At 34.4% G+C, this 17,491-nt stretch overlaps 2 protein-coding genes across 4 annotated transcripts in view; one reads left to right on the top strand and one right to left on the bottom strand.

Annotated features, from left to right (window-relative positions):
• The window catches only part of CSMD3 (CUB and Sushi multiple domains 3), a 1,084,122-nt gene that overhangs the window by 817,170 nt on the left and 249,461 nt on the right, over window positions 1–17,491 (top strand). For all 3 annotated transcript variants that reach the window (XM_027092553.1, XM_027092552.1, XM_027092550.1), the window contains one exon: window positions 1,177–1,371. In XM_027092553.1, the coding sequence (XP_026948354.1) occupies window positions 1,177–1,371 (195 nt within the window). The remainder of the gene's footprint in view (window positions 1–1,176; window positions 1,372–17,491) is intronic.
• LOC113612579 (small ubiquitin-related modifier 2-like) lies at window positions 15,737–16,154 on the bottom strand. Its single transcript, XM_027092554.1, has 2 exons — window positions 15,927–16,154; window positions 15,737–15,811 (listed from the first exon to the last, which is right to left on the bottom strand). Exons 1-2 carry the CDS (start codon window positions 16,077–16,079, stop codon window positions 15,737–15,739), a joined length of 228 nt encoding a protein of 75 aa, XP_026948355.1. The 5' UTR covers window positions 16,080–16,154.

Raw genomic sequence — 17,491 nt, 5'->3', positions numbered from 1 at the left:
GTCTATTGAAGTATTTTTTCCTAAAGCATAAATTTCTCATCATTTCCTATAAATGTTGAAGCACTTGGAACTCTGCAAACTTTAATGAATGGAATAAAAATATTTTTTCTGTTAAAATAAATCAGATTTTGATATATTATAACAATATGATTTCTGTAATAGCTGAACACCAAGATATTGTTGACTTAAATTCCAGTGATTCCACGAGTCCTATCCAAAGGTACACCCACCTCCTGAATTCCCATTAATATAAATTCTAATGTAGAAAATCACATTTGTTATCTTGAATTTGCGATGTCCCTTACATTGCTCATCTCTCTTATTTCTTAAGTAATCTATAATAATAATAAAATGGAAATATTAAGGTGTTACCCAGATCTGTTAACAACACAGTGTTCTACTACTTATTTACCAGAATGGATGAACTAATCTGTTTCTCTACATATTTTCAAAATATTCTCTCAGTCTCTCTAGTTTACTACCTGGGTCCACAGAAAACAGTTCTTTGTTGTGAATGGACTTTACTTTTCAATTTGTCTGTTACTATTAGCTTTGAAAGTTATTGGCTTTGACATAGACTCTCTGTCCAAAAAGATCATGGTTTGGATATTATAAAGATTTTGTTACTCTGTTTTAATGGGCAGACCTCTGACAGAAATGTGGGGAATGAGGTAGGTTAAGAGAAATGGTATCAGGGCAGAGACATAGGGGCTTTTACTGTCTTCCTAGTGATGAACTGAGATCAACATAGGCAGTAGTACTGTATCTATGTTCAGTCACATGGAATGAGTGTACATCATTTGGGGGGAAGATCTTTTAAATAATGAAATATTAAATAAAGAAATAAGTTCTTTTCCAAAATAATTCATTTAAAATACTTATGCATGGATTATAGCACATAATTTATAATAAACCACAAAACCCTGTTTGACCATAAATATTAGATACTGATTTTAATGAAAAGACCAATGAAGAATTTTATCTTTTACTAATCAATGTGAATTAGCAAAACGTCAGATATGGTTAAGGACTACTTTGTACTTTGAGCCCTCAAACAGAGGCAGAAAGGGTGTCGGTGCTTTCTGTTTATCTAGAGGTAGAAATGAAGAAATATTAAAAGTTTCATAGATTATTGTATTTTAAAGTAATTAATTTTATATCAACATTGTTTTACAGCAAAACTCCGAGAGTCCTGCTTTGATCCAGGCAACATAATGAATGGCACCAGACTTGGAATGGATTATAAATTAGGGTCAACAGTCACCTATTACTGTGATGCTGGCTATGTTCTTCAAGGTTATTCAACACTCACCTGTATCATAGGAGATGATGGAAGACCTGGATGGAATAGAGCCTTACCAAGTTGTCATGGTAAGAAAATACTTTTTGGCTGAGTTTTTATTATTAGAAAGAATCAAGAAATGTTTAAACCTGCTTCTGTTTTTTTAAAAAAATCAACTATTTAAAACACAGTCTACAAGTGTGGTATAGGCAATGCAGAGATTTTATCAAGGATTTTAAAATTGGATTCTGTAAAGAAATGGTTTTGAAAAAGTGCTCATATTCCCAGGTGTCTCTAAAACAATGTGCACATTATAGTATGCCAGCTCTCTGAGAGCAGGGATATTACCTCTTCTGTTCATTTGTGTGCCCTCAGGATTTAAAGGAGTACCTGAAACTTCAGGTACTCAGGAAATACTGACTGAGTAAATGAGGAACAGACACACTGAAACTGACATTTCAACAAAAGTAGATAAATGCAATAACAAATATTATCAAAAATCAGTGATAAATCTTTATCTGAAATAGGGATATAGAAAAATAGACATTTTTCCTAAGAATAGGTTGTCTAAAAACAATGACCAAATTGGAGCTACTCAGGCAGCTCCAGCAGCATAAGGAAGACCCAAGGGCACAAAAAGATGGAGAAATACCTAAAATTAGTTTCAGTAACATAATATCAGATATGAACGTTGCCAGATCTACTACAGCTAGAGTTACTAAAAGACCAGTACATCAGTTTCAGCGTGCTGAAGGATCTGACAATGATCATAACCAGGAGAAGATCACTTATCTTAGAAAAAAATCTTAGGAAAAATATATTCAAGAAGAGACTTAATATCTTTGAGATTAAGGCAGTTAAAAGAGGCACCTGAAACAGAAACATCACCTTCACTTGGGATATGGAATTTGCTAAGCAGTTAGCCACAGTAAATGAACAGCCCTTTCAGAATGGTTTTGAACAGATGACCTAGTGGACAAAAGAAGGGAAACTGTGGGAGTCCCCAGTTAACAATGAAGCAGGTCATGGATATATATTTCTTGATAAATAACTGGAGGATTTTCCAAAATAAGGGCCAATCCACCATTTCATAAAGCTGGTTTCGTGTGGCCTTTCCAAAAACCCATATCAGAGTATTACACAGAAGTGGAACACAGAGTGGTTTAAAAATTATTTTAATGAAAAACAAGTCATTCTCAAGGAAAGTTACATACAACTCAGTTGCAGACCCTGGTAATTTTAACTTCAAGCTCTTGGAGATGGGTATTATAACTAAATAAAACAGTTTTACTAGTAAAAGCCTAATACTGCCTGTTCAAAAATCACATACTTATACATAACTCTTTTTTTTTTTGGCTAGAAAACCAAGTTTTTGTTTTTTGTTTTCATTTTGAAGCTGAAATGTGCAGTGTATCAAAATTAAGGATTTTGACAAATCTAAAAGTCATGTGACATTTAACAATTGTATTGAATCCTCAAATGGCTTTTCATTTATGTCTTTTTAATTTATATCCCATTGCAATCAACTTTGCTAATAAGCACTATCATCTTATTGGTAGTCTCACTGTTGCTAGTGAATCAGTTACACATATACATATGTCCACTCTTTTTTAGATTCTTTTCCCATATAGGCCATTACAGAGTACTGAGTAGAGTTCCCTGTGCTATATAGTAGGTCCTTATTAGTTAACTATTTTATATATAGTAGTGAGTATATGTCAATCCCATTCTCCCAATTTATCCCTCCCCCCTTACCCCCTGGTAACCATAAGTTTGTTTTCTGTGACTCTATTTCTGTTTTGAGATAAGTTCATTTTACCCTTTTTAAAGATTCCACGTATAAGTGATATCGTATGAAATTTGAAATTTGTCTTTCTTTTATAACTTTATTATTGAAGATAGAGATACAGTGCAAAATACAGTTTAGTAAGGAGAAACAATGATATCACCATGGGAAGTTACCACAGACTCTCTAGTCAGTTGAATGATCCTAACGCATTGTACAAAATTGACATGGGAATGATACCATTCAGGGCAGATTTTCCAAACTATGGGTCACCACCAGTGAGTCATAAAATCAATTCACTGGATTGTGACTAGCATTTTTATAATTGATATAAAATTGAATAAAATAAAATAAAAGATAAAGACAAAAACATTATAATTCAAAGAACGTAGTAAGGATATTGTTTTCTGGAACTGTTTTCAGTTATATATACAGAGATAAATAAAGTGCAGTAAATAAATATATACCCATATTTGAGTGTGTGTGCATGTAGGTGTGTATGTATATGTTTGCAATGATATAAAGTGTATGTATTACTGTGAATTTCAGTGGAACAGGAAAAACCAGCAACTCTGATCTGATGATTAAAAGTTTGGATTTTTGGGGACTAATACACATGGTAATTTTTCTTAGTTATATAATGTATTCACCCATTTGAATTATATGTGTGTGATTTCTGAGTTACATAAGTCATTTGACCTCTCTAAGCATATCGTCTCTCATTTGTAAAACATGGATAATTGAAATCTTTGCTTCAAAATGTTGTTATAAGAAATTAAGAAAAGATAGGTAGCTACTAAATGGTCATTCTGTTAATATCAGAACAATTGGTTAATTCTTGACTTGAATTAACGATTTCATCCATCAGAAGTCAAACGGAATAAAAAGAGAAATAATTACTTTGGATTTAATCCTGACAAAGAGAAAAAAATAATTGATGACATGGAAGTTTATAGGAAATGTAAGAGAAAGAGTGATTTATTATATTAGAATTTAGAGCCATACAAAGGAGAAATCTGTTTATAGGCAGAAAAGCATACTAAACTTAGAAAAACACTTTTCACAATTTACTGTCAGTAATCATTAAGAAACCATAGAAAATTTCCAGGAGCCAGACAAGAAATAATCAAAAATCTGATGGGGAAAAATCAAAGAATACAGAAAACTACAGATCAAGAAGCTAAATGTTAATCACTGGAATAAATAATTAACTAGGTAGACTTCAGTGACTTAGGTGGGAAAGGCAGGAGCTACAAAATATATTGCATTCACAAATAATATGCTCGCCTAAGATAATCCTATGTCTTTCCAATATTTCCAATGTTTCATGGGTCAATTATAGCCCAGTTAAGTATATTTCATGTTGGTTGAACAGTAGTATCTACAGACAATTTGGAGGGAAGAGCAGACCTGAGTTCATGTCCTCTTACTGTATCTATAACCTGAAGCAAGCTGAGCCTTGATTTTTAAATCTTTAAAGCCTTTTAAATCTTTAAATTAATAGTTATTAACTCAATAGATTATTGTGAAGATTAAGCTATTAATCACAATACATGCAGAGGGCCTAGTAAAGTTCCCAGCAAATACTGGCATGTTAATACATGTGATTTTTAACACAATGTTCTAAAAGAAGCATATCACTGGAAAACATGCATTGCACTTTGCATTGTATGTTATGTTTTAGTTGAACTAGTACATTTTTGTCATTTCAATATTAATTAAATCTAATTTATTAATGTTATTATATGAATACACATTCACTCATTCCTAAAAATAGCACAGGAGTTGATATTTTAAAATTTCTTAAAAGAGAATATTTTTTACCATCACTTACAACGGTTATCATCAGACTTTTAGTCATAATGCCAAGATATAAAAATCAGAAGTTGGGATTCCCTGGTGGCGCAGTGGTTGAGAGTCCACCTGCCGATGCAGGGGACACGGGTTCGTGCCCTGGTCTGGGGAGATCCCACATGCCGCGGAGCGGCTGGGCCCGTGAGCCATGGCCACTGAGCCTGCGCGTCCGCAGTCTGTGCTCCGCAACAGGAGAGGCCACAGTGGTGAGAAGCCCGTGTACCGCAAAAAAAAAAAAAAAAAGAAAGAAAAAAATCAGAAGTTATTTAATGAATGCTTTAATTTAAGGTACATTCATTATAAACATATGACCATAACTGATCATTTCTAGTATAGCAGAGAAAAAAGGAAAGCCCATTTTTTAGAACTAGATATACTTAACTCTAAACAATGATTTTAAGACAAGGAAAAAGCCTGGGTCAACTATGTGACCTTGTTTAATGTATTTATTTTGCATATCTAAGCATGAGATAATATTGTGTAATTTGCAAGTTATTTAAAGTGTTTAGTCCTGTGACTGTTACTGTCACACACTAAGGAGAGCTTAATACATTTTAGTTTCTTGATCAGGTTCATATGCATCTATTTGTTTTCCCTCATGGTGATTATACAGAAATCCAAAATATACAGGACTCACTGACTTTCAGATTTAATAAATTAATACTTTAAAAGTCAAAATTAGTGCATAAATCATGTGCAATAGAGCTAGAAGGGTTTGTTCTTTATAAGCATAAATTCCTTTTAAGGTAAATTTTGTATTTTTTAATCAAAGTAAAATGTGCATATGATAACTAAGAAAAGAATACAGAGAAGCGTACCATTTAAAGCAATATAAACCAATGTTCATCTGCCCTACCCCTCTCTATTCTCCTATTCCTCAGCTGAGTTTTTTAATAATTTCTATTTTCTCTGATGGCCCTCTCTGTGACTCTGCATAACATGAAGCTCTGTTCCTTGATTTACCAATATTAGACAATATCTACTGATTCCCTGATATAAAAGATAAATAGTTATGTCACATCCGCAGCTCCTCTCTTCAGTGTTTCAGTTATATTATTTTTGGTTATTCTAGTAATTGCCTTTGTCATGTATTAATTTGCTTATGCCTCTATTTGTAATTTCATCAATGTTTGAGAATTAGGTTGCCAGTCTTTGCTGCTTTTTATGCTAAGTCTTACCCTATAGAAGGAATCCTGATAAAAGTCTCTGATAATGGGAGCAGGAAATTTTGACTGACTGGTAGCCTTTGTTGCAGAGTACATGAGTAGGGAGTTAGCTATTAGACTGTGATCCTTAATGCCATCAAAAGATAGATTTTTATCATGGTTCAGGATTAAGTGTACATTTTAAATCTGAAGAAAATACTTTTAAGAGCTTATGTTGGACACTGCGAGATTATATTTGTCACAAGTAGATCCAGAATGATAGCATCCTGTGGTGGGTCCTTCTCAATGTCGAGAAATCCTGCAGTTGATCTCATGAGAATGTCACATATATTAAATGATGGCAGAACAGGATATCTGTACCTGCAATTCACTTTGTGATAAAAAAAAATGTGTTTGGAAAATAATTTCTTCTCTTCTTATTTTTCATACTTTTCATATCTGTTGAAACCCTGAGATATTTTATCTATAGACATACTAGATTAAACGAGAAGTCATATAGCATTCTTATCCATGATCTGATTCAATATTAGGTAAATGTATTAAAACACAAATGGTGACAGAATCCATATTTCCCCTTAATATTCATTACTTGATTTATTTCACCTAACGGTATTCCATTTGTTTATATAAATACATCTCTACCCTGATCTAGGGCACCAGTCATCTCTTACCTCTTAACCTCTGTCCTAACTAGTTTCTCTCATTTTCTTGTTTCCCCATGCAGTCTCTTCTGAACACAGAAAAGTAATCTTTAAACCATACATCACATTATATCACATATTTACTCAAAATCTATCAGTGCTTCCTAAATCTGAATAAATGCCAAAGATCATATAATATAAAGCTCTACTTAATCTACCTATATACAACCTGACCTTCCTAAATATTTTCCCTTTTTACTTTATTCTTTGAGCCACACTGGCCTCCTGGATGGTTCTTCAAAGCACTCATCACACTTCTGCCTCAGGGCTTTTGCACTCCTTGTCCTTTCTGCCTAAAGCTTTTTCCCCAGCTCTCTAGCTGGCTAGCTTTTTCACTTCTTGTAGGCATATGATCACTTGTCTTTTTAGTAGAAAAGCCATTTCTATTTACTTTCTCCTGACTCCCCAAAACTCCCAGGATGAAATCAATGTATCTAAAATTGAAATTGAAACAGTATATCCTGGGTAAAGATATCTCTGATATGTAAATCATTAAATTTGGGGATACTGACCACAGTACGAATGCAATAATTTTGTTGATTGATTGATTGAGGCATAATTGACATCTAACATTAAACTAGTTTCAGGTATACAAATAATGGTTTGATATTTATACGTATCATAAAATGATCACCACAGTACGTCTAGTTAATATTTGTCACCATATGTATATACAATTTTTTTTTCTTGTGATGAGGACTTTTAAGATCTATTCTCTTGGCAACTTTTATGTATGCAATACAGTAGTATTAACTATATTCGCCATGCTGTACATTGCCATGATTTTTTATTCTGTAACTGGACCAATGCAATGTTCTCGATCTTTTCTACTGCTGTAGCCTATAGTGAGCACCCAAATAATATATAATTATAATGATAAGACCCTAAGAATAAACGTATTTGGACTGTTAAAGAATCAGTAGTTTGCCAATTATTCTAAAGAGAGAGTATCATTCATTCCTTTTTTCTCAGGTGTTTAGGTGTATCTATATACCTGGTTCTGTACTAACTATTAGGGATAAAGACATGAATTCAATATAGTCCTTCCCCCCTGGAGAGTTTACCATCTGATGAGATACAGACAGATAAGGTACATTGCTAGAAATAAAAGTAGAGTATCGTAAGAGCAGCACGGAGGTGCCTCTGACCCAGTTACAAAGAGAGATCAGGGAAGTCTTCCTTATGAAAGTGATACATGAACGAGTCTTAAAAGTATAATTAAGAAGGAACCAGGTGAGACACAAGGCATGAGGAGATGTTATACTTCACACCTAGGGTTCAGCATATATAAAAATGTAGAAGCAAGAGTAAACAAGAATGTTGGTAGAATTTCAAGCAGCTCAATAGGCAAAGTGTGCATGGGGAGGAGATAATAGCTTATCTGTATTGAACATAGTTTGAAGTTTTATATACATATTATTTTATATCTCACTACAACCCCAAGAATTAGGGACTACTAAAATTCTCATTTTACACATGAGGAAACCAAGACAAAGAGAGATTCAGGTAGCTGCTCAGAGTCATACTTGCCTAGCAGTCTTGTTTAGGAGTCCATGCTCTTAATCACTACCCTAAAGGTAGGCTGGGCAATTCTACAAATGACCTTCTATTGATCTTTTTATATCTCTAGAGCCTAAGAGTGCCTGGCTCTTAACCAACATACTAGTTGTTTAAATGCTTCATGAATGAATACATGGCACCAGGAATAAGTGTGAGATTTTGGATTCTCCACTTATTTCTGTAATCTTCCTTTAGGCTAGGTATGAGAATTAAGAAAAGGTAAATTCCTACCAATAACTGATATAAAAGTGTTCACCTGAAATGGATTTTTGTATTTCATTTGAAATATAGCTCTGCACAGAATACACATGCCTTAATAGATATAGTCATTAACTCAGTTCTCTTTTAAATCTGCAACATTATTTTTAATACCTTTGTTTTGCTCATGTTAACATAAATCCTGGATTCTGGAAAAAAAATTAACTGAATCGCCAATGACCTGTACGACTGATCAAAGTGCATGAACACAACTATGTTAAACTTAGACATCCAGTAGTCATCTGACACCACTGTTTATTCAACTTCCAACTGCATGTGAAATGATGAAAGCTTTTAAAAGGAGAGCTCTCTTACCCTAGCAACTGAAGAGAAAGTTTTGAAACAAAGCAAAAGTTCATTTTGTGATTGTAGCTTTCCAACTTTAGAGTTATCTCTCATTAGTAACCTCATATGACCTACTTTTAATTAAATCATATTTTTATGAAGAATTAAATAATTGAACTTTTATTCCAGATCTTCTGTTTAAATGGCATAATTTGCCTTGGGCTAATTCCTTATTTCAAATATCCTTGAGGTTTACAAGATTTTTTTGAGATGTGAAACGAGTCTAGACCCCATTCCATTATAAATGCATATAGAGATTATCTAGTCTCATACACTAAGCCATTTAGCATTTGATTTCATTTAAGTATGTGATATAACTAAAGCATGTAGATGAAAGATTCATGAAAAAAGGCCTAGAGTTAAATTGTTTTAAAGTAGCATCAAATATCCGCCTTTAATCAGCTACACATAGGAATTTTGTTCACAGACATAATACACAAATTACTTGTCAGAACCGTGTTCTACAAAGAAGTGTAATACATTCTGTGTTGAAAAAAGTTAAGGTAGTATTGGGATAAAACCAAAGCACACTTCGTTTTCATGTGAATGGAGGAAATGTATACGAAAGGAAACGGGAAGGGAAGCTGATGTTATCGAGCACCTGCTAGTTTTCAGGCACTCTTACATACATTATCATTCCAGTTGGCCTCCTGCATGCTCCTTTAGAGAATCATTAACATTGTTATTAATAAATCCCTGCCGGTTTGGATTCTGGAGCATACCATATATAGAGTTGCCCATGTGACAAGCAGTTCAATTGCAAATCAATACCTATAATTCAGAGCATATTTTCTTGTGACCACAGACTTGGAGCTCATATTTAAACCATTTTTATTTTCCGTGCTTTTGGCATCTCAGTCACTACACCATGTCTCCAGAGGGGTAGTCGCATGGCCTCTCATCATACTAAGATGCCCCCCTTCTCCACTACCATCTAGTCTATATTTAAGTCAGACGTCAAATATGCCTTCCTAATGTATTGCCAGTTTTTGCAGAAAACTAAGAAAAAAAATTTATACAGAAAGTTGAATCAACCCAGCAATTCTCTCCTTACAGATGAAGAAAGCAAAGCGTGTAACAGTAACCATTAGAAGTCATGGTGAGATTCAAATTGTATTAAGGTAATAGGACAAAAGACCTAAAGATAGCCAAATCTTTTCTTCTACTGGGGAAACAAAAAGTCTGCTAACAAAGTTCATTCCACAAAACCTAGAAGATAAAGGAAGCAATTTTTTAATTGAATAAACATATCTGGAATACAATTCACATTGCAGGCAGTCTGTGAAAGATACCATAAAGACCAGACAGAATCTCACACAAATGTATACAGTAAAGAAAGAACAAATAACACTTCTTTTATCTCCTTGAGAGACAAATTGGTGTACCTTTTCTCTTGCATACCTTGTGAGTATACCTTGTAAGAACTCTGAGTTAATTTCAGAAGTATGTGTTTATAGTTTCAAAGGTCAGACGGCTGGAAGCCTTGACTGTAAAATGAAAAGATTGGTCTACTGTGTTTTAAAAGAGACACTGTAAAAGAGGGGAGAGGGAGATTACTGCTTCCCTTCCCTTTATTAAAAACAGAAAATTTCATTTTATACTTATACTTTAACCAGTGAACCATTCATTCCAAGATTCTTGAGGGAGATATATACATAAAAGGTGAAAAAATAGAGCTCTCTGAGCAACAGGGAAGTTGGTTCCTAACCCCAAAACACATTGAGTGAGTTAGATTGAGCCACATGGGAGAGTTAGTGAGTAAATCTGAACCATATTTAGGCTATGGTTCTAAATAACTTCAAGTATAAGTCAACTCTAAGACTAGGTGTTTCTCCCAAAGTTCCAAACCTGAGTTTTAGGACCTTTCTGATGCTGGGAAGAATTTATCAGTCCTATTAGGAAAGGAGACAAAAGAGCAGAAAAAAAAGGGTCCTCCAATGCAACTAATATTTTCCAGATCTTCTTAGGTCAAAACAACAGTCTCTGAACCAATCTTCCTTAAGAAAAAGAGTAGATAGAAAATCACAAGGACAGGTGGTTTGGGAGGAATCTAATTAGAATAGTAGAGGTTCCTTTCGTGTGTGTGTGTGTGTGTGTGTGTGTGTGTGTGTGTGTGTGTACTCTGATGAAGCCTATGGACCTTAGAAACATCTTTTTAAATGTACAAAGTAAAATAAATCATGTAGGCTTGAAAGAAAAACCAATAATATTGAAATATAGTTTTCAAAGTACATAAAATCTATAATTGAAAAAACATTTTTGATGTAATAATATATGCACTTCTTAATTAATGCCTTAAATTAGAAGTTCCAGCAGCAAGACTCTAGTACCTACTATAATTTTTAGTAGTGATGAGCATAAACAATATTTTGAGGTATCTGCAACAATTATATATAATATTAAAAAAATATGTGATTTGGCAACAAAGTCCCATTTACTTCTAATACTAATGTAATTTGTTGCTTACATTTGAAATTAAAGGAAATGCTAAAATTATAAAAAATTAGTTAGGGTCTAATGAAAATATAGATATCTTTCTCTATCCAAATTTATGGAACAAGGGAAAGAAACCCCTGAATTATAAGAAAAGGGGGAAGATGAGAGGATTTCTGCTCCCTTTCACTAGTACTGTTAGCTCTTGTTTCCCCCTGACTTCTAAAGGATAAAGAATCCAGAGAGGTTTTCCCTGGTGGCGCAGTGGTTGAGAGTCCACCTGCCGATGCAGCGGACACGGGTTCGTGCCCCGGTCCGCGAAGGTCCTACATGCCGCAGAGTGGCTGGGCCAGTGGCCATGGCCGCTGAGCCTGCGCGTCTGGAGCCTGTGCTCCGCAATGGGAGAGGCCACAACAGTGAGAGGCCCGCATAGCACAAAAAAAAAAAAAAAAAAAAAGGCATCCCTGTCTCTCTCAAGGGAAAAGTTTTGGTAGAAACTCCAGGAAAGTTCCTCCTGCCCTTTCTCTAAGTTTTGTATTCCTTCCGGGATTGATGAGGTTAGTTTATCTTCCTAAAGCGTTTATGAAAGCCTCATAATATCGCCTCCAAGAGATGCTGGAGTAGGTCAGGAGAGTTTCTTAATTCATTTCATCTAAGACCACATCGTATGCCAGATGGAACAGACACCTCCTGTTTCATTTCCAGTTTGAATTTTCTTCTCTTTGGTAAGAGAGGCTACTCAGTCAGTAAATAGTGAAGCTGGAATTCTAAACTACACATTTCTGATTCCAAAGCTTTGGGTTTTATATTGCATTTGTTGTGCTACCCTGAGCAAAGGGTTTGAAAAATCTATGAGTTTTACATGCTGTGCATTTAGTCAACAGCAAGATATTAATCTAATGTATATTTTATTCTTCCTAATATTTATGGTGTATATTTATTAGAAGTCCATTATATACACAAACACTACACTAGGCTCCAGAGTTATAAACAGTGTGCAAAAAAGACATGGAAACTTTGACTTAATTGATCATGGAGTCAAGAGATAGAAACAGACCTTAATCAAAGAGCCATACAAATACATATATAATTACAAGTTGTAATCAATGTCCTGAAACTAATTGATGGAATGCTGTATGATGGGGGCTTCTGAGCTAGTCCAGAGACAGGGAAAAAACTTTCCTGAGAAAGCAGCGTTTGTGAGAAGATGAGGTAGGAGTTAAAAAATTGTTACAAGTTTCTTTTTTTCTCTCTAAACTTACTTTATACTAATATGTTAGCTGTCTTAAGTAATTTTTTAATAATAAAAGACAGCTATCACTAACAATCAATGACAGAGAAATAAAGTAAGCAATGAAAAGGGATTGTAGTTTTAAAAATGCACTAATAATTTGATTAAAATCATTTTAAGAACTTGCCTTCTCATACACAGTTTCCTACAAATATTGATTAGTGATTTCTAGGGTCTTGGGAGTGGAGCAGATGGGGAGTGACTGCTAATTACTATAGGAATTCTTTGGGGATGACAAAAATATTCTCAAATTAGATAGTGGGGTTGGTTACACAGCTTTGTGAATATGCTAAAAAGATACTCAATTGTACACTTTGAAAGGGTGAATTTTATGGTATGTAAATTTTATCTCAATCTTGAAAATGAGGTTAAAAATTAGTGACGTAGGTATCATAGATGAACTACTAACACCCATGAGACCATTAGTTTTAGTAGAATTTGTATATGGTAACATGGGAGATCTATCAAAGGAACATATCTATTCATAGACCTTTGTCACAGAATGAACTGTTCTTTTTCAAAGAACGTACTCTGTGATGGAGAACACAGCTCATAGAGCACTGAAGGGTGAAGGTAATGTTTTCCTAGCCAGCAAAAGCAGATGAATGAGTCTAGGCAATTAGTGAGGTGAGGTGACAAGATATAGAAGCTCATATTGTACTAAGTTGACTTACTGAGTCATTAAAATGGTTTATAAACCACTGATTATAACGTTAAGATGGATTTTTTTTTTTAGTGTTAAACAGGAGTGCGGAATTAGAACACAAAATTAATTCACAAGTTATGAAGACTGATTTTTGCTCTTTTTCTTTTCAGTGAACAGATGAAACAATAGAAAACTCTATTTATTATAATTAATATTATTATCCTTAGCAATATTTTTTATTATTATCCTTAGCAATATTTTTATTATTATTTTTAGCAATATTATTATTGCTTATTATCCTTAACAATATTTTTTATTATCCTTAGCAATATTATCCTTAGTTTTATTATTATCCTTAGCAATATTTTTTATTACCCTTAGCAATATTATTCTTAGTTTTCCAGATACATAATTTGAATGTGTCAAAGTGCAGAGGAAAATGAAGAGTAAAATAAATGTGACTTAGAGTAATAGTTTATAATTTAAAGTAATATTTATCACCATTATGATAAAATAGCCTTATGGGAGGTTTATTATCTAAGGCAGATATACAAAATGAAGTTTGTTTACTTATATAGGAAACATGAAGAGGCACATGAAATGAATGGCTGAATAGTTAGGTATTTTTGCTAAGATGAAGGTTTTGAACAAAGAGAAAAAAGCAATAGTAATTTTAATCTTAAAGTCTATACTGAGAATAACAGCTGTCTGCATTATAAATTCATATCACAGAGGGTTATCATAAGTCCTTCTCTTAAAAAAAAAGACCTCCATGAGAGATACAGCTTTCAGACACATTCTATACCAGGATTTATGATTTGGGATATTCAATTGGGCTATATCAGAGCATAGGTAATTTACTAGAAGTGGACCAGCACTTTTGTAAAGTACAGCAGTTCTTTCAACCTGAAGGAGTCACAGGCGACATCTAGTAAATCATCTATTTAATATACCATATTGCTCTTTTGTGACCTGCAAGAATTCGTCACTTTGAAAGTACCTAACTTGCTTGCAGAGAAAAATTTATACATTATATAATAATTTTCATTATAGAGCATATTTGATAATAAATTATACATTCCACAAGTGAAAAGAGAGATTTGAAGTTGTGAGTAGCTTAAGGCTGCAGTGTATATAATATAAAGTCTCTGGACATTTAAGAAGGACCTCTTCAATGTACAATGTAAATGATTTGAGATTCTTCTGTTCTTCCTACCTTCAGTGGGAAGGTATCTCAGTTCTTCTTCAGTCCTCTTCCTCCATCCCACACACATAATCAAACCATAGGTGGGAAGTCCTTTTTATTGCACTAGCAGCCTTAACATTTAATTTCAGTCTCATCCGCTGATTTTCCTAGAGATAACCACATCTGTCTGTTGTATCACCACATCGTAATTCAAGAGTAACACAAGTATACACAGTATAGTTCCAGCATGGGCATATTTTATTTGTACAAATCAAACCATACAAATTCATCCAAAAGAGGATTTAAAAAAAAAAAACAGGAAAAGAGGGAACAAGGAAAATAATACAAAATTAAACTGCGTGGGTGATTTCGCTCCCTCAGTGAGGGTATGCTACAGACTGATAAAATGTTAGCAAGGATTTGCTACTGTGAAATGGTAGGTATGAGTTTGCCATTCCCTCAGTGGAACTCAGTGTCCATGTGACTGGCTCTCAGATTGTAAAAATCTTATGATTAAATATATTTCCAATGTTTAAAGATACATATCTTACACATAATAGTGTCTCTAAATATAAAGCAACAGTGATTCCTGGTAATCAGAGAAACAGCAAAGATTTCAATCCCAGAAAGAAAAAAAAAACATAGGCTTACATGGATTTATTGGGAGGGTATATCTTTTTTTTTCCCCATTTTAAACAGGAAGTTTATTTAAACAGAAAGATGCTTGACTTGAAGGGAAAACTATCTAGGATTTATTTATTTTAGAGTAATTTATCCCTACTTAATGACAAATAAGTGAAAAACATTAAAATTCTCCAATCAGGGAAGGTATGCAAGCATTTTTATGTTCTTTTTCTTTAAAAAAAAAAAAAAAACAGTGAGAGCAAAATAACTTACTGGAATATAAAGATAAGAACTGAATGAGCATGCCACTAATGGAGAAAAGGGGGTATTTTCACAGAACCAGTATTTTTCTCCATCCCAACTCCATTTGATGTCGATCAAAACATACCATTGGCCATTTAGTTTAAAAAAATGCAATATGCTTGTACACATATATCAGTTACTTTAGGTACAATAGAGGAATGGGGGTGGGGAAAATCAAAGAGTGGAGAAAACTATACTGGAGTCGTCAGGATGTGGTGGAACCTAATTGTGGTTTTCTAATTTAGAATGTCTTCTTGGTCTAGAGGAACAGAATTCTGGAGTAAAGTAGCAGGTTCACTTTTTAGTAGACACCTCCTGTCTGCTGCCAGAACACATCAATTGTATCTTCATCCTCCATTTCCAACCATGAAAAATTCTTTCTAAAAACTGGTAATTTTGAATATAAAACAACCTCAGGCACCTCTGCAGATGTGTCTGCTTCACTGATTGCTGCCCATCAAATCAGAATCTGATCTGCCTCATTGACAAACCCTGTGTTCACAGTAGGCTTTCATTAGTTTTCTAAGTGGCATATGCCTCTTACTCTTAAACTGCACCACAGAACCATCCTGCCCCTCCACCTTCAAATTAATATGATCGTTGTTCTCAATCTTGACTCCTTCCTTGGGCTTTTCGTTGGCCATGGCGAGCACCGGAGTCTCTTCAGCTGCCACTTCACAAAAGAGGTACCAGGTCCGCACGGAACGAGCACACAAGCAGCACCAGGAGCGGCAGAAGCAGGAGAGGGTATATCTTGATTGTCTTGGATTCAAGTCAATTTATGGGGTAATTTCAACCAAGTGAAATGTTTGTGTTATGTGCTGACTGTGGAACACCATTTTATAGTATCATGGTCTTGGCAAGCATAGTTTATTTAATCATCCAACAGACCTTTATGGAGAATATACTGTGTATCAGAACTGTTCTAGGAAGAGAAAAGAAACATTATAAGACTTATTATGTGTTAGAAAAATCACTAGCCGTGGTAAGGACTTGTGGGGATGAGTGGAACTGGGGGTCTGTTGAAAGAGCCCGTATGGAAACTGTTGGGAGTCTGGTTTGCAGCAGTTACAGTGGCAGAGGAGAGAGAGAGGCTAAAAAGCTACAGGAGAGTACGAGCAACAAATCAGTGATATATTGAACTCTAAGAGTCAGGGGAAAAGTGTCAAGAATAACAGCATTTTGCCTGAAAAAGAAAAAATATGTGTGTGTGTGTGTGTGTGTGTATGAATCACTTTGTCTACATCTGAAACTAACACAACACTGTAAATTCACTATACCTCAATAAAAAATTGTTTCTAAAAACAATAATGGCATTTTATATTAGGCTAAGTTTGACATTTTAAGTGTTTAAAATAGTTAGGTTTGGGGCTTCCCTGGTGGCGCAGTGGTTGACAGTCCGCCTGCCGATGCAGGGGAGCGGCTGGGCCCGTGAGCCATGGCCACTGAGCCTGCTTGTCCGGAGCCTGTGCTCCGCAACGGGAGAGGCCACAACAGTGAGAGGCCTGCGTACCGCAAAAAAAAAAAAAAAAAAACTTAGGTTTTATATGTATACATAAAACACAATTCTTTAGTGCTATGAAATCATAATTACAGCAAACAATATAAATGTTAGAATTATTGTCAAAGCGATAGCACATTTTAGAATTAGCAGTTTGGCATTTCGAAAAGTATGTTCTGAGGAACATTGGTCCTGTGAGATGAAAGAGAGCCTCCATGATCAAATAAGTTTGTAAGAACAAGTATGACATTCCCCAAACCTTACTAAAGTCTCAGTTAAGTCTCATAGCATAGAACCTTATTTATTTTACCCATGTATTTCCTAAACTTACTTAATCACAGAACCATTTCTTCTCATAATATATGTGTTCTACAAAAATGCTATTAAAATAGAGATTTAAGAGTAGTTATACGTATCACATAAGTTATAATCAAGAACAGGTGAGTTCTTTGCATTACAATGGATATAGGCTGTTTAGAAAAACATAGCCATTTTGACAAAAGGCCCACAGGTATAGTCAAATGGCAAAAATAAGCATAGAATTAAAAGTTCTGT

Source organism: Aethalodelphis obliquidens, unplaced genomic scaffold, assembly GCF_003676395.1.
Source record: "Aethalodelphis obliquidens isolate GAN/ISIS:26980383/991018 unplaced genomic scaffold, ASM367639v1 scaffold79, whole genome shotgun sequence".
NCBI classification, from domain to species: domain Eukaryota; kingdom Metazoa; phylum Chordata; class Mammalia; order Artiodactyla; family Delphinidae; genus Aethalodelphis; species Aethalodelphis obliquidens.
The sequence above is the reverse complement of the archived record's forward strand: the minus strand, read 5'-3'. Positions and strand labels throughout refer to the sequence as shown.

What these genes read in the sequence shown, in the direction of transcription:
- LOC113612579 (XM_027092554.1), bottom strand. Translation starts at nt 16,079, where the DNA reads ATGGCCAACGAAAAGCCCAAGGAAGGAGTCAAGATTGAGAACAACGAT. An exon ending in AAGCCTACTGTGAACACAGG is followed by an intron (nt 15,812 to 15,926) that starts GTTTGTCAATGA and finishes GTTTTTAGAAAG; the next exon opens with AATTTTTCATGGTTGGAAAT.